Below are 23,059 nucleotides of genomic sequence, written 5' to 3' on the forward strand. Positions count from 1 at the left end.
ATCTTAATTAAGATTACTACTTATTGGATACACATGTTTCAAGGGATATATCAAAGTAATATTGGTACTACCACATCCACATCACATCAACCAAAGAAAGTCTTAGAAAAACACCAGCAAACAAAAATTCTCTACAATATTCCCTCTGATCCTTTTGCATTGTGGCATAACATAATCAAAACTAAGATCCATTTCTTTCGGAGACAAACAATCAAGACCCACTATAAATTGAAAGTTTTCTCTGTAGCAGTTATTGTGATTGGAACTCGTGATAAATGAACAATACAAAATGATATTTGGGTTCAGGAGAATTTGTGGTGATGATATCTTGAGAAGAAGAGAGTAGATTAACTATTGTTGAAATGAAATTGTAAGGTGAAATTCTTGAATCAGAAAGGAGGAGACATAATTGAGTGATAAACATGGGAGGGGGAGAATTAAGAGATAGTGGTTGATTTGGAGTGAAAGAGTTATTTAAGTAGATAATTAATCAATAATAATTTTAAGGGATGTGGGTATCTAAGAGTATTTTCAAATAATATATTAATATATGGTATAAAATACTAAAATTGGTAATATATGTAATTGTTTAAAAGTAAAGATAATATTAGGGGTCGTTTGGTTTGAAAATGAGTTATGATGGGATAAGTTATGTTGGGATAAGTTATGTTGGGATTAGTTATGATGGGATAAGTTGTGTTGGGATTATTTTTTATTGAGTGTTTGGTTTGTTGTATTCAAAATAATAAATTTTAAGAACAATTTATTTGTTTACAAAAATGCCCTTCATTAATGTAAAAAGTGATATAACAAAAGGGTTGAAAGAGACATTTTTGTCATTTACCTATTTTATCCCGGGATAAGTTATCCCGGGATTACTATACCACCCAAGGAGAGGGATAACTTATCCCGGTACTAATTATTAATCCCGGGATAAGTTATCCCGAACTTGTCAACCAAACAACAAAATAAGCGGTACTATAATTTAATCCCGGGACTATTTGTTATTATACCTCACACCAAACGAGCCCTAGTATATATAGTAGTGATGTATGTCTAATAAGGTAGTTTATCCCTCATAAATTCGGATCTAATTTCGTGAAATTCTCTCATATTCCCGGCCCAAAAATTTGGCAAGCCCAATTGTCTCCAAACGGGTTCGAAGCGAGTCAGTATCTCGGATCTGTAAACCAGACCAACTCACTCGGGCCCATACTATTTTCATCTCAGTAAGCGAATCTCGGCGTCTGTTTACAGAATTCAGAGAAGGAAGCAGAAGAGAAGAGAATGGCGTCGGTGGTGAGGAGCATTTTCCAGTCGATTAAGGAAAAGGGGATCGGAAATTTCCTCAAGGAGCTCAAACAAGAAGGATACGTGTTGGTTCTCTTCCCTTTTATTCATCGGTGTTTGCAAATTGCACTCCGTAAATTTTGAAAATCTGATATGCATCTTTTTTTCAATTTGATTCCGTAATCTTAATCTGAAATTGATATTTCGTGCCGATTATTCCCATTTAATCTCTTGTTGTAAGCTCAAATTTGAGAGTGAAAGGGTTTGAAATCTCCGTTGTTTGGTTTACCGTTGGTAATTTGTTGAAAATGATTTCGTTTGGATTTGTTATAACAAGAACAATAAGGTATACATTGAAATGAAACCGATTTTTATATTAGATGGTCTTATGTCTGAACTATTACCTAACCTGAAATGTTTCTGGTAAATGTTTTGGTGTTCTTGATTCATTATTATTGTGCATAACGACAGTCACATGTGATAAAGTTATTATCCTATGTTCTCGGAATAAGGAGCAGTTGTTACTATAACCAGCTTAAGCCAACTTAATTCTGCTCTTCAAGTGACCAAAGTAAATTGGATATTATGACTTATTCTAGCATTTTGGGGCATTATCTTTTTGTGACCAGAGTAAACTTGCTTGTTTGGTGCTCCATCACTGTTATTATCAGTTTAAAAACATTTACACTTCTTGTTTTTATGTTGTTTAATTAATCTCAAACTCTCAGCTGATTACAACTTCCCTCTTGCATTTTACCAGGAGGTGTCTCGCGGATGGAAATCTTCTGTAAGTACCATTTAGCTCTCTTTCTAATTAAGTGCTGTAAAAAGACCCTTGAAATGCTGAATGCATAACTGAATGATTTTATTTGTCAATGTGGGTAAATTAGGGGGTTGACTTGTTTGGCTTTATGAACATGTTCAATTCATGGAGTTTTGGTCCGCACGAGGTCACATAATGAACTTAATTAAAATAAGGTACCAAAACTATTCAGTGGTCTATGGTGTTGTTAGCTATACTTGTTACCATCTACACTAGTGATTACTGGTTGAACAATTGAAAAAAACTGTTCATTCTGTTTATTTGTTTTTGGTTGCATGATTTCTGTCTGACTTGAGCTAAGAAGATGATGGTATTAAGTATGGACTGTGGATTTTTTCTCTAAGATTTGTGGCTGTTGAGGGATTGGTCCGTCATGACCTCTTTGTTTGTCCTATTTCTATATGCTGTTCTGGTTGGGTGGTTTAGCACTTTTGGATTCTCTCTCTCTATTGTTGCTGAACTTTTCCATAGTACACATTGCCATACAACTAGACTTTCTCCTCCTTTGTCTGGGGTGTTACCTTCAATGGGTGTTTCCACGTAAATATTGGTGTGGTTTTGTCTAACACTTTAATGTTGTTTGTTGCGTTCATCTGCTTACATTTTTTGAAAATGTTTGAGGGGCAGTGAGAGGGGCGGTGGTTAGTAAAGAGTTTAAAGTTTGATATGTTCAATTTTTTTGTTCATGATTGGCACTCGTATCACGTATGTATGAGCTATAGTTTTTCTTTCATTTTTCCTAGCAATGTGGTACATTGAGGAGAATAGGAGCACAGTGGCTAAAGGTGGATCCCGGGTTTGAAGTTTACGGGGTCCTACAAAAACTTCAAGTTAATACTAATAATAATAATTGGGTTCACTATCAATTATTTATATATATATATATATATATATATACATACAAGATCTGGGCATAAGCTACTAAATTCACGTGAACTTGTTATGACCCTCTGGATTTGCCCCTGTCAATGACCAAATACTTTTACATGCACATGACTTTAGACCATGATGGGCAACGATCATTACAAGCTCTTTTGCTTGTCTAGCCTCTATAAGTTTTCATCTGTGGCTCTAAATGTCAGTATAGTCTGTGATTGACTGTAGTAGAACTCAGGAAGAAAGTAAAATTAAGAAAAATTGAATTTGGCTGGTTACTCAAGGTTTTTACTCTCAAACACTCCACGGCTACCGACGAGCGTATGCGGTAATGTGCTAAAGAAATCTTGCAATATCAGGAAATAGACTGGAACTAAAACCCCAGTTTTAGATTCAGAACATTTATTTCAAACAGAGCCAAAGGCATCAGAAAAATCCACACCAGTTAAGAGTAGTGCAGAAATTGCTTCTTTTTGGGTAAAAACTTTTGTTCTTTATTATTTGGTGCATTATCTTATAATCCAGGACTGTGGGTTATCTTGGGAGGGATAGACAATCCCCTTTTTAAAATTAATTTTAGGAGAAACCTTTTAGTAGACCTTTGTTGTGCAGTCGAGTTATCTCCAGACTCCAGTGATACGTTCCATTTGTCAGAATACTTGACTACATTCATAAACATTTATATCTTCAGAAGAAGATTTCTATAAAAAAATGCTTATCTTAGGAAATAGGTGAAGCTTTCTTTTTTAGAAAGTTTGCCCAGACATACATTTTAGGCCTTAGCACCTTTCCTCTTTCTTTTGACTAGTCTTCAGCATCATCTCTTGAAACACATCAAAACCTATATTGTCTGACAATTGATAGAAGCTATTGAAACTTGACATGGATGTTGAAATCTAATTGCATCAACAACTATAGTCTTCAGAATGATCACATCTGAAGTTGTTGAAAGCCACATGATGCTCTTATGTGCTATGGGCGTGAATTTATTGTTTTGTTGGATGGGTAAGATAGATGCATATGCATACATTTGTATGTGGGATTGTTTTATTTGTATTCTCAGGATCCAAATCTTAACTATGTTTTTTGTTGTTGGTGGCTATTTTGTCATTTGGTGAGAAAGGAAATAGGAGGGAATCTGGTAAGGAGGTTGTGGAGACCGATCCATTACTGCTAGTTCAGGCTTCCCAAATGGTTCTAAGATTTTACAGTGTAAAATCTCTCTAAATTTGAGACACTAATTTCAACATTGGCCAGCAATGGAATATTAGTGGGAGACAGGGAGGGGATGAAATCCCATGTATTGTCTGCTTTTCCTGGTTTTGATTGTCTTGAGTTTTTGTTATTAATAACCAGTTCCTCTCTGAATAATGACCATATTGAGCTAACATTGGTAGGACAAGGGGTGTGATTCTCAAGTATAATTCTTTTTCTTCTATATATATAAAACTTATTTTTCACTCTTATTTTTATTTGGTATGAGGATGATATACTGATTCGATCCGAGCTCTCAACTTGTTATTGAGGCGTAGTCGTGGTCGTTGTTGTAGCTGAAAATTGCAACTTTCTGACTTCTCCTCACATTAAAAGAAACATCAAAATTAGGGGGAAGATTATTACGATCTCCTTCTTGTTTCCCCTCTTTCGTTTGAATTTTAAGATTTTTCAACTGATTGCTTTCATGCTTACAGAACAGCTGTATAATACATGCCTGAGTAAGACAGTATTTTTCCTTAGTAAGGTATTAGTGAGACTATTGAAAGACCTTGCCACATCTTTCTTGTTAAAGCGATTTCTTAAATTTGTCCATCTAAGATACTATTTGTTTCTTGTTGCTTCAGGCAAACCAAGATCCACAACATTGGTGCAACACTTGTTGGTGTGGATAAATTTGGTAACAAATATTATGAGAAGCTAGGCGATACACAATATGGTTGGTACAGCTGCTTCATGCTTTTGTGTGTCTTAATCAGTTTCCCTTGTACATCTCACTTGTCGTTATCTTGTTTAATACTAGTGCCACAAAATGAATCTTCAAGGTTGTGGGTTCCCTTGTGTATCGCCTAAAAGTTGAGGGTTCTATCATTTGGTTGTATAATCTTATGCTCTGATATTTTCCCCTTAAGGTGATCAGAGGAAAGGCTATATGTAGCCACATATAAGAAAGGTTATATTTCCCTTGTTCTAGGTAAAAGAGCAAAGATTTCTTGCTCTTTATTCACTGAGTAGGTTATATTTTCCTTGTTCTATGTAAAAGAGCAAAGGTCTCTTGCTCTTTATTCACTGAGTAGTTGTTGCTGTTGCTGCTTTGTCAAGACTTATACTTTATGGTGACAGAACTTAGTGCATTTCAATTGATCTGCTTCAGTATGTGTACTCTACTAATCTCTCTTGGTAGAGGATATTAACTTTACTGGAGGCTTATTTGTTTCATTGTGTGAAATAATAGTTTTGGCCTAGTTAAACATGCTTTCTAGGTCGTATTGTGAAGCTTGACTACATTTTCAAATTCTAGAGATATGTTAATCTTGTTTAAGACATTAAATGGATAACCTTAAGGTTTAATAGTTTGGAGTCTCATCGCCCTTAATCTCCAAGTATAGTGGAATGCAGTGATGCCTGTAACCCAAATTTGGGAGACCTTAGACCTCAGTGATTTATTTGCTTATTTTATTTTTATGATTGCTCAAGTAAAAGCATCTTTTTTTGACATGATTATGTAGGAAGACACCGGTGGGTGGAGTATGCACAGAAGAATCGTTACAATGCTTCACAAGTTCCAGCAGAATGGCATGGCTGGCTCCATCACGTCACTGATCACACTGGTGATGAAGTAAGTCTTGACAAGTTCTTTTTGATGCATACCCCACCATTTCAGAATTCTTATATAACATGCCATGCAGCTGCTACTGCTGAAACCCAAGAGGTACGGGCTTGAGCACAAGGAGAACTTTTCTGGTGAAGGTGATGCATACATATATCACTCCAAGGGACACACTTTAAATCCTGGACAGAGAGACTGGACTAGGTACCAAACTTGGCAACCCACCAAGAAGGAATAGGTTCCAATTTCTAAAGTGCAGCTGGACAATTATATTGATTTTCTGCCATGCTCCGTTAATAAAAAGTCCTCGTATTGAACCTGTGGTTACAAGCACATGTGTACTATCAAATTTCAGGTCGATACAATTTGCTGTACAATTCTCTTATCTTTGATATGGTTCTCAGGTTTTGAATTGGATCCAAAATGTAGTCATGCATACTTTATTCCATCGCCGGTTTAAAGTGTGATTGTTATTTTTTTGAAACTAAGCTATTCAGTGATATATTATGTTATATCCCATTGGAATTGAAAATGGTGGATCGTGGTGGGAAGACCAAATGCATTGAATTTAAATACCTTGTTCAGTTTCCCCCTTCCCTTTCACAAGATGAATATCGAAGAAATATGAATCTTAAGATGGATTTTCAGTTACGCAATATTCGACAAGTTAAGAAGTGATCATATTTAACATTATATACCAGTAGTATACAGAGGATGGGCTGCCAGAATCTCGTTCTAGACGTCTGGTGGTGTATATGTGGATTGATACTATATAATATGTGGATTAATACATAAACATGTTTTTTAATTTGCTTCAACTAGAATATATATTTTAATATAGTAATTTTCCACATTCTACGACAATCTTTTCATGACAAGTATGCATTTCTAGATGAGATTATCGAAAGGACAAAAGAACACTGTTAAATTCTTTTTGTGCTTATATAATTACTATGTATATGAATGCGAATCCATTTTCGTCTAGTTGAAGTCGTAATTGATGAACTTTTATTTTTAAAAATAAAATATAAAATTTAGGGTAAGTTTTAAAATTTTAAAAGAATTTAACAAGTATATTTTGGTGTAATAATCACCTTTTTTTTATTTTTAGATTTTAGATGTTGTGTCAAGTTTTTCCCCTTCAAAACTTGATAAATTTATAGACAAATTGAGAAGAAGATAATATGACGTGGTCATACCAAATCTCATTGTTAGCTAGCATTAATTTAAATGATATCATACAATAAAGTTTAAAATAAACATGTATTTAAACTAAAAATACAATACGTAAACAAGGTGTTAATTTTTTTTGGTTAGTTTTCCAGACAAATCGCCATTTCTCACCTAACCATTTCAATTTTCAGCGTAGTTGAAGAAGCGACGTGCTATACTATAGGCCTCTTTTTTGAAATCAGTGTCCTGCTTTCGTCTATATGTATTTTCTTCCACTTTTTCACCTAACTTTCCCAAAACTAAAACAATAATAATAATAATAATAATAAAAAGAAGAGCAAATACAGTTAGCTTCGACAATACTCTAACCTGTAAGCTTAAATCTTCAATTTGACCTTCTCTAATGGCGACAGCCAACGATCCCGAGCAGCTAATTGTTTCATCCATTGGCAAGGTAGTTTTGTATTGTCCTGTAATTTGTTTTATCCATTTATTTGGGGGAAAGTGTTTTGTGCAATTTTGATGATTGTGAATGGGGCAGGGTGAAAATTCGTCTAGTGAGATCAACATCGTCCGAGAGCCACTTCTAAAAGGCGAACATCATGCTGAGAATTACTCAATACTCTCCGCAGTACTCCCGTGAGTAACTACTAATTGAGTCCATTTTGTAATCTGAGTCATCGAATTTAATCATTTGGTGCTGAAACTGAACATAGTACTAGTTTCCATTTGAGATGTACCAGTAAGATGTGCTTCGAGTAGTTTCTGGAATTGTAAGTCAATTTGTTTGATGAATTGAATGCACTTTGTTTATAGCATGAAATGGGCCCTTCAATGAGCGTATCCGGATTAGTCGGGCTCCAATACAAGTACCAGATACTGAGTGAGCAACCCAAAAAAGTGATAGTAATGATGTGGCATTTTCTTTTCCTAGACCCTACTTGTGGGATTACACGGGGGTGGTTGTTGTTGTTTATAGCATGACAAGATGATATCTTAAGTAAAAACAGTATAGATTTTGGCTCAATAGATTCCTATATCTTAAGTAAAAACAGTATAGATTTTGGCTCAATAGATTCCTATATCTTAGTAAAAACAGTATAGATTTTGGCTCAATAGATTCCTCTATTAAGTTATAGTATATAATTATCTATACAAAAGAGGATCTTCTCTTTACAATTTTGAATTCTAAGTGATCTTTTACGTGATTCGGCATGTTTTTATGTGTACTGTTGGAAATATAAATATCCATCTTTATTCCCAGAGATAAATTATTCAGATGATCCACAAAAATAATAAATCGATGTGTTAAGAAGAAAACGAAATGGAGAAATTTTCCAGCTTCAATGACTTTTTAGGTATGACATGATAGACTACAAATTCACTTTGGGTTATTGCACTCAATCTGTACATTGCTAGTTGCTTAAGGTTTAGTCTTCCAGAATAAAAAGGATAAATTAGAAAAGAAAAATATTAGTACTACAATATCCATGGATTTTCTATGTCCTATGCTGATTCACTTAGTAGGATACTTATTATTATTTTTTGATCTTTTAGTTTGAATATATTATGATAAACTGATGAATGATTTTCCAGTTTTCTGTTCCCCGCCTTTGGAGGACTGCTTTATGGTTATGATATTGGAGCCACATCCTCTGCTACAATTTCCATAGAGGTATCTTGCTTCCTTCGACCTAATAAAGAGTCCTTGTATCGTATCATCAAAAAAAGAAATATAAAAGAATCTTTGTGTCTCATTACCATGTTTCTAGTGGCTCGACCTTGATTTTATGTCCTCCTAGCTGATGGCATAAGGGTTTTAACAAGAATCTTTATGGATTCTGGACCAACTTAGTACAAAAGGAGAAAGAACTGATATTGGAGGGAACATGGAAGTTTTAGTCTTTGGCCTAGCAAGTAGGAAAAATACCAAACTTGACATTTTTATCTGTCTTTCCAGTTATCACATTTCAATTGTCTAGCTCATGGTAGTTTGTAATATGTTGAAATTACTTTTGATTGAGATCAGGCTTTGAACATCGTGTGCCTCAAGAAGATCTTTGCTCTTAGAAAGATGTTGATTGCCATATAAAAATGCGTCCAGTTGAATTGCTTGTTTCTCTTCAATGACAGCTCATAGAAATTTTCTACTGTTTCAAGTTTCTGTAGAAAGGTCATCAAATGTTGCTGATAGTGTACCTTTTAAATGAACTGTTGATTTCATAATATTTGTTTATCACACTTGGTATTGTTATTCATTCTAGCATATAGAGTTATGGTTCTAATGTGTCAAGCTATATTCTGCAGTTGGCTCATTAAATAAAAACAACTTTAACAAGTTAATGCCGCTTATATTCTTGATTGAAAAAAAAAGTTAATGTTGTTTATATTCTGCAGTCAGCTACATTGAGTGGAATTTCTTGGTATGATTTGTCTTCTGTGCAAACTGGTCTTATAGTAAGTGTACCATTTTCTCATGAAATCATATGTGCTTTCTTCTGTCTGAGCATTGGAAAGATCTTAGGTTTGCTGCTTGTGACAGACTAGTGGTTCACTGTATGGTGCTTTAATTGGATCTGCCGTTGCTTTCCAAATTGCTGACTGGCTTGGTTAGTTTTTCTATCCGACTGCAATTGGTGTCACATTTCAAATGTGACTCTTGTGACTGAAACTACTTAACTTATTTGTAGGGAGAAGAAGGGAGTTGATTGTGTCTGCTTTGTTCTACTTTCTTGGAGCTCTGGTAACAGCATTCGCTCCTGTCTATGTTATTCTGGTAATTGGACGCTTGCTGTATGGTGTAGGAATTGGACTGGTAAGATACTGCAATGTCTTTAATCTTTTCTTTCCATTTTACTTATTCTACCGGGGATCTTGTATTTTCACATGTGAATTGTGATGGTGAGTTCTCAGGCACATGAGTCCTTCTACTCCTTCAACTCCTTCCACTTGCTTATATCTCCTTTAAAAGTTGTCTACTGTTTCCCATTTTCTTTCTTCTCTGAGATGTCTTTCTACTCCCCTGAGCTCTGACTGGTGCTTTCACATACATGAACCTCTCACTTCTATCGTTCTCCTGATTACGCTCCTAAACACAGAAATGGCCTCTTTTAGCTTCCTTTGTTCTTTCTGCTTTGATTTGACGAGGCATCAATTACATTAAACCATCAAGGTCAAGTGAGGGATTAAACAGTATTAACCTGAAAAATATTTGGAAATCTACTTCTTTTTAAAGACTCAATGTTCAAACTGGTTGCTCCATGGCAGGCAATGCATGCTGCTCCCATGTACATTGCTGAGACGGCTCCTAGCCAGATACGAGGACAACTGATTTCTCTTAAAGAGTTCTTCATAGTTTTTGGGATGCTAGTAAGTACTACATACTTGCCTGGAAATTCTGTTGTCTATATGAACGTTACTGTAGAGGAAGGTGATCTCTAGATCTATATTTCATGGCATCATTATTTGTAGTATAGCATTCTTTTGAATTGTGGAAAGCTGACATTTGTAGGTTGGATATACAGTTGGAAGCCTTCTGATAGAAACTGTTGCTGGTTGGCGATATATGTATGGAGTTAGTGCCCCTTTAGCAGTTATTATGGGAATTGGAATGTGGTGGCTTCCTTCATCACCCAGGTGGATTCTTCTATGTGCTATACAGGGGAAAGGTGAGTTGCAGGGTTTAAGAGAAAATGCCATATGTTGCTTGTGCCAGCTTAGGGGAGCTGCAATTGGTGATTCGGCATCTCGTCAAGTAGATGACATTCTGTCTGAGCTTTCACAACTAAGCGAAGAAAAAGAGGCGACAATAGGTGAGATGTTGCAAGGAAAATGCTTGAAAGCCCTAACAATTGGTGCTGGACTAATCTTGTTTCAACAGGTAGATATATCTAATAGTTTCATTTCCGTTCCACTTGCAATGATCTAACTGTGCACTCACTTCTTTTGCTTTTCACATGGCAGATAACTGGGCAACCAAGTGTCTTGTATTATGCTGCAAAAATTTTCCAGGTACACTTGCCAAATAGTTGAAGGGTGTTAATGATGTTCTTATATCACTTTCTCTTCTTTGTGCCCTACTAACTTAGTGTACAATGGCAGGATGCGGGATTTTCGGCTGCAGCTGATGCTACAAGAGCTTCGGTTTTCCTTGCACTGTTGAAGGTGGAATCTTGGGGAAGATTGTTTTCTTTCTCTTTCTATTTAACCTTGTTCTTTCCTGGAAAAGAATGAACAAGAAAAGATGTCCACGCAGGTGGTAAAGGGCATATATATTATTATTTTATGAATTCTTATGGTAATATAAGGCAACAACTTCCTGTGGCGTTAAGTGGATAGGATGCTTGCATTCGAGGTTTGTTCGGAAGATCGTTGCAAAGTTGATTCAGTATTCATTGATACAGAACTAATGATAATAGTCTTAATTTTCCTTTTAATTTGCTTCCTCTGTGGCTCTGTGCTAGTTATCCCATTTGCTTTATGGGATATTGCTGCTAGTTTCAGTTAACTTTTGCTACAGCATTGGAATGATCCTATGTTTCCCTCTTTTTCACCATTTTCAGCTCATTATGACTGCTGTGGCAGTGGTAGTTGTTGATAAGCTTGGGAGGAGGCCTCTGCTTCTTGGAGGTGTGTCTGGGATTGTAAGTAACTATACCCTCTTTTTCATTTTATATGGCAATGTTTGACTGGACAACTAAGTTTTATATGTTAATTTGACTTGTGTATATATATTGTGGTAGTAAAATATAGTATTAAATTAATGGTAACTGGGTTGAGAAAACATTACTGAGTTTAAAAATAGTTAACTGTATTTGAATTCTAGAAAGTTATGAAAGTTGTATTATATGATATAGTCAATGGATTGTTGTCAAACATGCTGTAGCATCCCAAAATGAAAAGTATCATGTAAATTGGAATGGAGTGAGTATTAATTTATAAATTTATGGTTTCAGAATTCCTAGTATGGTGGATTTGACATGTTTAATCTTAGACAACTTACTTCCAAAGAAGCAACTTCATAACAATCAATGTTAATTTTTCTGAAGCTCCCACTAATCATGTATTTTCTGCAGGCAATGTCACTTTTCCTCCTGGGATCATATTACACTTTCCTTGGTGATGTTCCAGCTGTGGCTGTTACTGCTCTGCTACTGTATGTTGGCTGTTACCAGGTAATTCAAGTTTTGTTTCATTCAATATTTGTGCTTGAAAGTACTACAATAGACTTGTCTGAGTGAGTGTAACTTTTGGCTATACAGTACAAATAACATCATGATTTTTGTGCACATTTTATTTTTTTGAGGAAGATAAAATTGAAGTTCAACTTTGCACAAATTTTATTAGATGCAGTAATTCTAGATTTTTTCTTTTTTTGAAGAGTAAGCAACAACCTTTGCTCATCTTTTACCCCACTGGTATGGTGGAAATTATTTATTTGGACGTTGTGAATGTTCATCACCTGAAACTTTCAGCAGACTTTGAAATAGTCTAATCTTATTGGTAACTAGGTTGAAATGGTTTGTTGAGATTAGATGTTTCTTCTTCTTTTCAGTGATCTTCCACTAGCAGAACTTTTTTTTGAGAAGGTAACAAAATCTGTATATAAATCATCAGACAAAAAATGAGAGTGTTACATCCGAGGATCCAGACAAAAGCAGAAACTAAAGATCAACTCTTGCTCTTCTTACAAGGAACCTAGAATGTCAATAATTAAAACTGGATCGTTTATATGTTCTGACTTACACCAAAAGCAAAACAGAAGAATATAATTCATTTTTGATTCTTTGCAAGGGGTTGCTTGTATCTTCAAAACACCTCGAGTTCTCTCCTTCCATTTTGTCCACCAAATTGTTGCTGAGACAATTTTCCATCTGTCTTTGTTTGTGCTGCATTTACCCTCTGTGCTCCATCTTGTCAAGACTTCAGAGGTTCTTCTTGGCATTTCCCACCTGATACCTCTGAGGTTAATAAAACCGATCCCATAACTGGCCGGTCACTTCGCAGTATAGAAACAGAAGTCTAAATATCTCTGCATTTTGTCCACATAAATAACATCTTGAACAAAGTTGAAATCCCCTATATCTTAGATAATCCTGAGTAAGAATAACTTCCCTCAAAACCAACCAAGTGAAACATGCCACTTTGTATGGTACCTTTGCTTCCCATATAAGTTTCCAACGCAAGTAACTGATCTGTGATCCCTCTTGATTCAGGCCTTTGTATGCAGAGCTCACTGTGTAAACCCCTTTACTATGTCTTTTCCATGTGAGTGTGTCTTCTCCTTCCTGCAGTCCCTTGCACTGTTCCCTTATTCTAGCAGAGGTTATGAAAAGGAAAAAGGTAGGAGACCAATTTATGACCATTAGGCACCATTGTTTTGCAGATCATGAAATTAGATCATAGATCTGTAGAAGAAAAAAGTATCTGAAAGTTAATTACTGAGGTACTAGAAAGTATTTTTTAATCCACTATTGCCTTGCGTAAGAATTATGTTATAGAATTAAAAGGAAACTTGGGGCTTTGTTGAGTATGTTTCAAAAGCATCAAGTCTCCCACAAAACTCTCGTGCTAGTCTTATGTCTATCCATTGAAATTATGATAATTTTTTCCTATTGTTAATCTACTATGTATATGTCTATGTCCAAAAAGTCAAGAACATTTGGGACAAAGAATTTGAAAGACTTGTTCCATTCTTTTCTAAGGTATTAGTTTGTAACAGGGTGAACCCCAAAACAGTAGTACTTTCTGGTTTGTTCCAAAGAAGTGAGGTTGTGGACATATTCTACTTTGGTGTATTGATTGTACCAAGATAACATCTGCAATTCTTTCTGTGATTCGTGTGTGCTATTTTAGATTTTAGAAAAAAATAGTACGATATTCTGGCCTATGGTTTTGTAATCGATCCTCTTGCCTTTTATCATGACTTATTTTGTCTAACTATAAGATTCCTTGAGCCACAAAAGAAAGAAAGAATCCACAGCATCTCTATCCAGCTTGTTTTGGTTTTTGAAGCTTGACCAAGTACTGCATTGCTCTTAACTTCTTGAAGTCATCTTTTGCAGTTATCATTTGGTCCTATTGGTTGGTTGATGATCTCAGAGATCTTTCCCTTGCGCGTTAGAGGGCGAGGGTTGAGTATTACAGTTCTTGTGAATTTTGGTGCAAATGCACTAGTGGCATTTGCATTTTCTCCTCTTCAGGTACTGAAAACTCTTTAATACTCTGGAATTTCTAAATAATATTTTTGCACTTACTCTGTTAAAGAATTCCCTTAAAAGCAACTTTGAGGCATGTTATTGTGATTTGTGAAGGTTAGTCTGTTGTCTATTCATTCGAGGAGTTTTTTTAATTTTCATTTTAAGCCTAATCTTGAAAAGATAAAAGATGAAAAGGATAGAGGGTGAAATCAGATACTTGAAATTGGTACTCTTAGAAAGTCATATAATATATTCCTTTTACCATACAGAACTAAATAGTATCCATTAGGATGCATCTCTTTTGCCTGTCACACAAGTTTGGATTTTTTTGTTCCAACCTGGAGTATCTTCAAGCTTGTTATGTACTTGAATGTGCAGATATTGTACATCTTTAGTTCTAATAGATTATATCTTAATAGTAAATTTGAATATTTGACAATGTATTCCGTGCAATTAATGGAAGATAAAAGGAGGATAGTGAGTCTATTAGGGTGCTAATACTGGCAAAGTCTCGTTGTCAGAGTACATCTGCTGCTGATTAGAATCTGCCTGCATTAGTGGTTGAGCTTTCGAAATCAAATCACTTGTCTCTTCAATTTTGGAATCTCACTCCAAGAATACTAAAAGTGAGTGCCAGTCACAATATATTGATTAATCATAATACCTTAATCCAGAACTAATAGGGGTAGGGTACATACTTCATCTATTTTGCTCTATCAGGACACAGTTCACCTCAATACTAAATGGGGTTCTTTAAGCTAGATGCTCTCTTACTCTTACACTTGTCCCTGCACTAACATTCAGGTCTAAAATGACTTCTGAGTCGTGACAAACATCAGAAGTAATTAAATGTACGAGTACCCATCATGATACAACAACAACATACCCAGTGTAATCCCATAAGTGGGGTCTGGGGAGGTAGAGTACCCATCATGATACTTAGATTAAATTAAGATTTCAGTTACAGTATTGGATCTTTCCAGCAGTATTAAATTAGAGCGGAGGATAATTTCTTTTATTTGTTAGACTGAAGATTGAAGACAGAATTGACACCTCATGTAAGCATGGTTATGATTGTTAATGGATAAAATTATAGGGTTTTCCGATGTGAAGTATAATTGTACAAGATTGTTTGGTCTAGCGCCCAAATTGTTGATTGCTTTGGAGACACCTTCTTTTAAGTGGCTCCATGATAAATTGGCCATAGGTGATGCAATTTCTTCATATGAGTTTATATCATCTAGAACTGGTGATGTAATTGGTCCATACAACTTTATGTCATCTGGAAGTCGTTCATCTTAGTTGACAAGGTATTGGTGGACTATGTTGCTTGATCTCTCCAAAAATACTACCTCCCCTGTGTTGGAGCTTAGAAAAATGCATTACTGAATGATCTGACACACAGCCGGAGATTTTTGAAGAGTCCAAACAACATCACTGATGGATTATGCATTCAAGGCAATTCTCTCTTGGGTCCCCACCCTTTTTCCAACTTATGTTTATTTTAGTGGCATTATTTGGCTTAAAAATGGGTGTCATCTAAGAAAATCAACTACGAGTCAGAATTAACAAATATGTCTGAGAGAAATTATATTTTTGGTTACTCCTAATTGCAGGACTTACTGGGGGCCGGAACTGTATTTTTCATCTTTGGTGGCATAGCTGTTTTGTCTCTTGTATTCATCTTCTTCATCATACCAGAGACAAAGGGGCTCACTTTGGAAGAGATTGAAGCCAAATATCTCTAGAACTCACATCTTACTTCTTCTCCATCTCTCGGGCAATAGAAAGTACGGCTATCACCCTTGGACAAGTTTGTTTTTCATACTTGAATGTCTCCTTGTCAGAATTCTTGAGGCAACCAAGTTGGTCTGCAACTGTTCTCTCGTAACACCAGTATGCGAAATCGAGGGCTGGTGATTAGCCTAGTTGTGTAATCGTGTGTATTATGTCATCAACAGTGGATCATTACTTTGTACAAAAGGGAAAAATGGAAAGAATAGTGTTCCAGTTCGTTGTTTAACTTGATTCTTTCCTTCAGGGACACTATTTTGGCACAGTATACTTTCTCGAATGCCAGTATTGTTAGTATCCTTTTCTCTATTGTCGTTGTGATCATTACCATTCATAAATTGGTTATCTATCTACTGGTGGGCTACGTTTTTTTTTTGCGTATTAGTATTTAATAAAGATGTACAATGAATCCAAAAATATTACTAAGTGGTATTATTATGCTTTTTTTTTTCTTGGATTGGTGAATTTTTGTTTAGAAAAAGATCATAATTCTAATGAACTAAAGCAAAAATGGTCAAACAAAATGGATTACTTTACTTTTTAGCTGCGGGAGTATCATTTCGACCAAAACAGGTGCTGCTGGGAATGCCACAATGAATAATAAAACTAGTCCATATCTATATTTTCCTTTCTTGCCTAAAAAAAAAAAAACATGTTTTGTGTGCGCACAAGAAAATGATTTCCGATTTTATTGCACCTGCTCCATCTGTTTGACATACCTCTATACCTATGTTAATTTGATTTGATACACATTATTAAAACAGATTTAATTCCATCACAGATTACCGTTAAACTATTTAAACTTGAATATTGAGAAAATTTCAAAGTTATTTATTATTTGTACCAAAAGAATACACATTAATCTTATATTAACAAGCCAAAAGAGAAAAATGTCTGAAATATATCTGAATTTTGATCGAAATTTATGTAATATTCAAACTTTGGGCATGACTTGTTACCCATGCACTATTTTCAATAGTATATTTAAAAGATATATAAGTGTTCAGCTGGACAAATTACTATTTATAATGATACAATATTTATGATTTCCAGATGGACACCTATATATCTTTAAGATACACTATTAAATAGTGCAGGTTAATAGGTCCTGTTTGGAACTGTTAAACAATTTTGGTCAAAGTTTGAATATATTCGAACCTTTTTTCCTTAAATAAATAGAACGGGGCGTGTGGACCGGGTTTGGTACATTTAACACTAAACCGGGGGTTCAACCTAAAGCGGCGGCCTACACGTATAAAGTGGCAGAGAGAAACTAAACTAGGGTTTCAGAAGAAAAAGTATCGAAGGTGAAGGCAAATTGGGGATAATGGCGAAATTTAACGAGGTGCAGAAGAAGAGAAGAGCAATAATCTCAGAGAGCAAGAGAGCAAAACATGGAGACCCAAATACCCGTAAGCTTAAGCAGAAGGCTCAACCTCTTGCCATCTCCGGGAAGCGTAAACGCAAGCTCTTCAAGAAATGGCGCAGGGTCTGTAATCATTGATCAATATTAATTCCTTTTCATCTTTTTATTGTATTTTTTACGTGTATTATGAATTTGTGATTTGAGGGTGTTGATTGATGTGAAACAGGACCAAAAAGAGGCTATAGAAAAGGGCGTGATAACAATGGAGGATGTGGAGATGGCTGTGGCTGATGCTGCTGAAGGTATGTTAGTTACGGTTGTAGCTGTTTCTACGGACCTAGTGTTTAAGTTAGGGGTTTGAGCTTTGAACTCCAGCATTTTTGCTTATGATCTTGTGTATGTGTGAGAGAGAAATCCATTAGAATTAAATTAACTGAAATCTCTGTTTCAAGGTGTTATGTTATTTGATTCTCGAACTAGTGGCGTAACTGTGAATTTATATAAGTGGATTCATACTAGAATGACATAGTTGGGATTGAACTTGAGACCTAAAAGCAACTTTTGTACGCCCTTGATTACTATGTTACAATTTTTCCTTATGGTGATGGGATTCATCAGTTTATATATAACCTTCGAGGTTGCCCAGTGGTAAGTGGTTTGGCCTTGGGACTTCCATAATGGAGAATTTCGAAAACAAGGGGTTTGCCTTCTGGGTTGAGCTTGTCGTACCGGGCTTGCCTAGTGCGGGTTACCTCCCCTATGTGGTTTGCGAGATATTGCATAGGAACGAGTTTTTTACCCTGTGCGCACCCGAGGGGTAGCGGCTGCGGGTTTTCCTTGTCATAAGAAAAAGGTTTGATTTTTATCCCATTTGCGCATTATAATCTTTTAAAGAATGAGATTTAATCTCTCTTATGAGCTCCGTCCCTGGCTCGAGCTACTTAGAATTCATAGTCTAGTGAATCTACGTCTTGGATTTGATTTGATCTAGGCTAGAGTGCTATAATGTTGATCCTAAATCCTAATCAATTTCCTAGATAGAGTTGAGATTGCTGGTTCAGTAAGTAGAAAGGCTCATCTTTTTGTTGTTTTGCTGCTTGTGCTTACGAGTGGAGTCATTGCTTCCTATGATGAATATATGTTGCTTATATCTATGTGATGTGCTAAAAGTTCTGGTGTTTTGGGTAGTTGCTATATCTGCTCTACTTTCTGTTTGTTCCTTCTCTCTTTTCCTTACGCACATGGTAGAGAGGATGTCTGTTCTATGTCAAACTGATTGAAATTTTCCTATTTGCTTCAGGGAAAACTCAAGACTCCAATAAAGCTCCTGTTAAATTTCCGATGAAAAAGAGCTCAAAACTTAAAATGAAGCAACTGAAGAAGAAAGGCAAGTTACACTAGGATTGCTATATTTTATTTATCATTCCTGATGTATTAAGGATTCTTCGTTGATTTTGCTTATTGATGATTACAAACGCACGTGTTACAGGAAAGAGCAAAAGGAAATCTGATAAGCGAGCTACAGCATCTTCCACAGATGCAATGGTGGAGTAAGAATAACAAAAGGTACATTAGAATCATTTGGTTGACTGCTTGATGGACAATGTCTATCTTTCTTCTTCTGTCCCAGCGTCCTTGAAAGTTAACAATGGCTTGTAATCTACTTTTGTATTGTCTCGCTACTAAAAAGGAGAGGTGGGTTCTTGTAGTTTCTTTTTGTTAGTGGTTATATGTTATGTATCATGCAATTTTGTGGATAGGATTAATTTTCTCGATTATAGATGTTCTGAAACAAGAGCCCGATAACTCGTGAAGAACAAGTTTGAATTAGTTATAAAAGTTAGGTTTTCAATGTGTTCTTGTGCTTTTGTGTTTTGACAATCTTTTGGTATTTGCATTAGAATGTTGTGTCAAAATCTAAGTTTTAAACAATGAAGCTTTAGAAAACACTTGCTAGTTCCAAAAAATTAGATGATGTTTGACTTCTTTTGAAGTGTGCAATTTGCTAGTTAGATTAGAAAGTAATTTTAATTCCTTCAACTAGAGTACAGAGAATGATCTCAATGGTCGTTTGGCTGTTGGTTGGGAAGGAAATTATTCATCTATTAAAATTAGCATAATTAAGGGAAGGGAATTATTCATATTATTAAAATTAGTATAATTAATATCATGTTTGAGTTGCTTTCTATAAAATTTAGAAGGATAGAAGATGAATTCATTATAGATTATATATAAACAAAATATTAAAATATTACTACATAATTGAAGTGTCTACAAGTAGGAATGTCTTCGTCAACATGTCTGCTTGTATGGTAAGGGCATTTTTGGAATTTTCTAATATTTCTTCCTTGTGCCTTTGTATCCTCTTGCTTTAAAGGTGTACATTTTCTTTATTAGACCAAAAAAACAATCAATATTTACTTAGATCTCCTATCAAAGATTATTCTTCTGTTGAATTGTGTGGGCCAACTCATGGGCTCACTTCACCATATCGGCTCCTCATTCATTTTTCCATTTAAACAAGTATAAATTATAGGAACCACATATTATAAGTACTAAATAACATCCTATCCCTTCTAGTTTTCTATTTACCAAAAATCCCTTAAAAATAATGTTTGCGGGATACATAGCGTTGTGTACGTGATACATTATGTTTGATACATTCCACATAGAGGGATACATAACGTTGTGCACGGGATACATTAGGTTTGATACATTTCATATAGCGGGATATATAGCGTTGTGCACGGGATACATGCGGGATACATAGGTAAATAAAGGATTTTTGAAATTTTTGAAATAAGTAGGGATAAATGGATATTAAGGTAAGTAAAGGAGTGTAGTTAAGTAATTTGTCCTTTAAACAATTGTACATGTAGTAGAGTGCAATAGTAATAGTTTTCATTGGTTTTCGTGTTTTGCGGCGCATTGGTTTCCGTCTTTTGCGGCGGTAACCTAATTTAAACGGCGTCTAAATTTGTTGCCTCTTTGGTTTGATAACTAATTTTGTTGTCCTTTTGAAATTTTTGAAAATTTTTGTTGCTCTTTTGACTCCGGACTCCATTTAAATACTTCTAATATAATAATCCGCCCCAACGTGCAAATTTAACACAAAAAAATCACAAACTTCAGCATTTCAGCACCAAAAAAAAGTAAGAATCACAGATCCTCGCATATAATTTGACACAAATTATTAGTTTCATTTTTGAACTATTGATAGTTTTGAAAACACCTTGTGTTTGACTAACTAAACTTAGATAGAATCTCGGTATGCAATATGACATAACAAGTGGTTTCAAATTCTTGTAAAAACATGAGATTGTTAATAAAAAATCAAAAACTGAGAGAAGTGTTGATGACAAGAATTTAAGACTGTATTTCAGTCATGTTGCAAGATCATGAATATATTTTAAGTTCAATTAATCAAGTAAAAACACTTTTTAAGGCCGTCAATAATTTGAAAATAAAATTAATAATTCATGACAACCTTCCCTTTATTTTATACCACCAAAAACGCAATCAGGAGCAAACTATTAACTATCCGTTGGATCCATGTTACAAGGAATACCACGTGACTTTCGTTGCATGGTGAATTGTGTTTGATTATTCTATTCTTCTTTTGTTGCCTGCGCTTGCAGTATATGCACCCATAATTTCTACCCCTAGCGAAACATTGTTAGTCTCCCAAAACTTTTCCCAAATTTTACCCTTTTCTTAAAACTTTTGCTCAAATAATACATAAACAATATCTTTAACTTGCTTCATCTTGCATTTAGTCCTTTAATTTTAGGTGTGCACAAGTAGACACTTAAACTTGTATAGAATTGAACAAGTAGACACACACGTCCTATAAAAGTTGATGGCGAAAGAACCAGAAAACATAGTTACTTCTAGAACATATATATACGAGCTCGTAGTGGATTCTTCATCACAATGGTAAATTCTTGCTTCTCAGTAAGATCAACATCATCTCTGTCCACAGAATTCCATTGACAATGCCAATCAAATTAGCCACAAAGTATATTATTCCAAGTGAATAGACGTCACTACAAAAAAAACATGGTCATTGCATTTTTTGCATTCTTGCAAGCCTTCATCGTCTTTTCCAAAATATAACATACAGTCATTTGGGCAAGCATGTATCTTGGTATAATTAAGACCAAGTTTATTGATGGTTTTCTTGGCCTCATAAAATGAAGCAGGAATCTTGGCATCTTCAAAGGCATCTTTTAACAATTCCAATATCATACCCATCGCTTTGTCAGTCATTCGGCACAAACACTTTATGTGATACAATCTGATTAGAAAGGACAATTTGGAATACTTCTTACACCCTTCGTATAATGGTTGCTTGCCATCTTCAATCAATTCAAATAACTTGGCATAATCTTCATCCTGCCTTTCAGTATGCTCTTTTTTAAATATTTTTTCTCCATTTATAGGCTCACAAGACACATCAGGTACATTGATATTGTTTTCAATGAACCTAGAAGCATTATTAACCATGAATTCCATTGGACTATGGGGCTGCAAGGTCTCTTCTACAGCACGTGTACTCTGAAATGTTTGTGTTATAGTTGCATTTGAATTTTCACCATGCAAATACCAAAATTTATAATTTTCTGGAAAAGGCATTAAAGTTAAGTGTTCTTGAACTACATCTCTTTCATGCCACTTATTGAAGCCACACCTCGAACATGGACACTTAATTACATGTCCGTCAATAGATCCATACTCAAAGGCAAAATTCAGAAAGTTTCTAACCCCATCTACATATTTAGGAGTATTTCTTGGCTTGCCAATCCAAGATTTATCAATTGACATGGCTAGAAAGAACGACATAGCAATTCAACTTAAAATTAAATAATATCAAAATGAAAAGTGTAAATAACAACTAAGCTTTTCAAGAAAAATACTCTAATTGTAATGCTAACAGTTTGAATTCCTTATTTTCAAGAAAAATACTCTAATTTTCTTATTTAATTGAGTAAAAGAACTGTAGTTCACTAACTAGTTTGCAGAACTCATATCTAGTATTTTGTATATTACATCATCACTATCAGATTCTCAATCTACATCCCAAACAATCAAAGTAAAAATAGAACCTATCAAATGCCAAAATTACTGAGAATTTTCTTCAGTGAACTCTAAGGCTCGAAACTGGAAAAGAAAGTGAACTCTAGATCATAACTTCAGTATTTCTGTAAGGCTCCTCTTTGGACTACAACTAAACTATAACATGCAAAATCAAACTATAACAACAAATCTCTACAGAATAAGATAGAACTATAACAAAAACTAAAACCCCTAACAAATCTCTATAGAATTGTACAAAAATATAACAAAAAGTAAAACCCCAAACAAATCTCTACAGAATAATACAGAAATATAACAATAATTAAAAGCCCTAACAAATCTCTACAGAATTGTACAGAAATATAACAACAATTAAAAGCCCTAACATATCTCTACAGAATAGTATGAAAATATAACAACAATTAAAAGCCCTAACAAATCTCTACAAAATTGTACATAAATATAACAACAATTAAAAGCTACAAACTCAAACATGCATGACCCAAACAAATCGCTACAAACTCAAACATGCATGACCCAAACAAATCGCGACAAACTCAAACATGCATGACCCAAACAAATCTCTACAAACTCAAACAAATAGATGATAAATAGATTCATAAAAAATTCAGATTCAC

At 34.9% G+C, this 23,059-nt stretch overlaps 3 protein-coding genes across 3 annotated transcripts; all 3 read left to right on the plus strand.

Annotated features, from left to right (window-relative positions):
* The first annotated feature begins 1,165 nt into the window (after window positions 1–1,165).
* On the plus strand, window positions 1,166–6,362 carry LOC125813952 (probable NADH dehydrogenase [ubiquinone] 1 alpha subcomplex subunit 12). Its single transcript, XM_049493432.1, has 5 exons — window positions 1,166–1,376; window positions 2,051–2,077; window positions 4,831–4,922; window positions 5,713–5,822; window positions 5,893–6,362. The coding sequence occupies exons 1-5, from the start codon at window positions 1,288–1,290 to the stop codon at window positions 6,049–6,051; spliced, it is 477 nt and encodes a 158-aa protein (XP_049349389.1). The 5' UTR covers window positions 1,166–1,287; the 3' UTR covers window positions 6,052–6,362.
* Window positions 6,363–7,186: 824 nt separating this feature from the next.
* LOC125813943 (D-xylose-proton symporter-like 2) lies at window positions 7,187–16,155 on the plus strand. Its single transcript, XM_049493423.1, has 14 exons — window positions 7,187–7,440; window positions 7,528–7,625; window positions 8,583–8,661; window positions 9,384–9,443; window positions 9,529–9,595; window positions 9,677–9,801; window positions 10,254–10,355; window positions 10,498–10,866; window positions 10,950–10,997; window positions 11,088–11,150; window positions 11,549–11,629; window positions 12,062–12,160; window positions 14,051–14,188; window positions 15,802–16,155. The coding sequence occupies exons 1-14, from the start codon at window positions 7,390–7,392 to the stop codon at window positions 15,931–15,933; spliced, it is 1,512 nt and encodes a 503-aa protein (XP_049349380.1). The 5' UTR covers window positions 7,187–7,389; the 3' UTR covers window positions 15,934–16,155.
* A 1,098-nt stretch (window positions 16,156–17,253) lies between these two features.
* Window positions 17,254–19,193, plus strand: LOC125813954 (uncharacterized). The gene is made up of 4 exons (XM_049493435.1): window positions 17,254–17,468; window positions 17,572–17,647; window positions 18,646–18,732; window positions 18,835–19,193. The coding sequence occupies exons 1-4, from the start codon at window positions 17,307–17,309 to the stop codon at window positions 18,897–18,899; spliced, it is 390 nt and encodes a 129-aa protein (XP_049349392.1). The 5' UTR covers window positions 17,254–17,306; the 3' UTR covers window positions 18,900–19,193.
* The last annotated feature ends 3,866 nt before the right edge of the window (window positions 19,194–23,059 follow it).

The sequence above is a fragment of the Solanum verrucosum genome, unplaced genomic scaffold (genome assembly GCF_900185275.1).
Source record: "Solanum verrucosum unplaced genomic scaffold, falcon-dt-bn FXZP01000205.1, whole genome shotgun sequence".
Taxonomy (NCBI): domain Eukaryota; kingdom Viridiplantae; phylum Streptophyta; class Magnoliopsida; order Solanales; family Solanaceae; genus Solanum; species Solanum verrucosum.

Excerpts from the sequence above, each read along its gene's own strand:
- LOC125813952 (XM_049493432.1), top strand. The coding sequence starts at position 1,288 with ATGGCGTCGGTGGTGAGGAGCATTTTCCAGTCGATTAAGGAAAAGGGG. Across the intron at positions 1,377-2,050 it reads CTCAAACAAGAAGGATACGT|GAGGTGTCTCGCGGATGGAA; the intron begins GTTGGTTCTCTT and ends GCATTTTACCAG. Across the intron at positions 5,823-5,892 it reads CTGATCACACTGGTGATGAA|CTGCTACTGCTGAAACCCAA; the intron begins GTAAGTCTTGAC and ends CATGCCATGCAG.
- LOC125813943 (XM_049493423.1), top strand. The coding sequence starts at position 7,390 with ATGGCGACAGCCAACGATCCCGAGCAGCTAATTGTTTCATCCATTGGC. Across the intron at positions 9,802-10,253 it reads ATGGTGTAGGAATTGGACTG|GCAATGCATGCTGCTCCCAT; the intron begins GTAAGATACTGC and ends GCTCCATGGCAG. Across the intron at positions 11,151-11,548 it reads TTTTCCTTGCACTGTTGAAG|CTCATTATGACTGCTGTGGC; the intron begins GTGGAATCTTGG and ends CACCATTTTCAG.
- LOC125813954 (XM_049493435.1), top strand. The coding sequence starts at position 17,307 with ATGGCGAAATTTAACGAGGTGCAGAAGAAGAGAAGAGCAATAATCTCA. Across the intron at positions 17,648-18,645 it reads TGTGGCTGATGCTGCTGAAG|GGAAAACTCAAGACTCCAAT; the intron begins GTATGTTAGTTA and ends TATTTGCTTCAG. Across the intron at positions 18,733-18,834 it reads GAAGCAACTGAAGAAGAAAG|GAAAGAGCAAAAGGAAATCT; the intron begins GCAAGTTACACT and ends CACGTGTTACAG.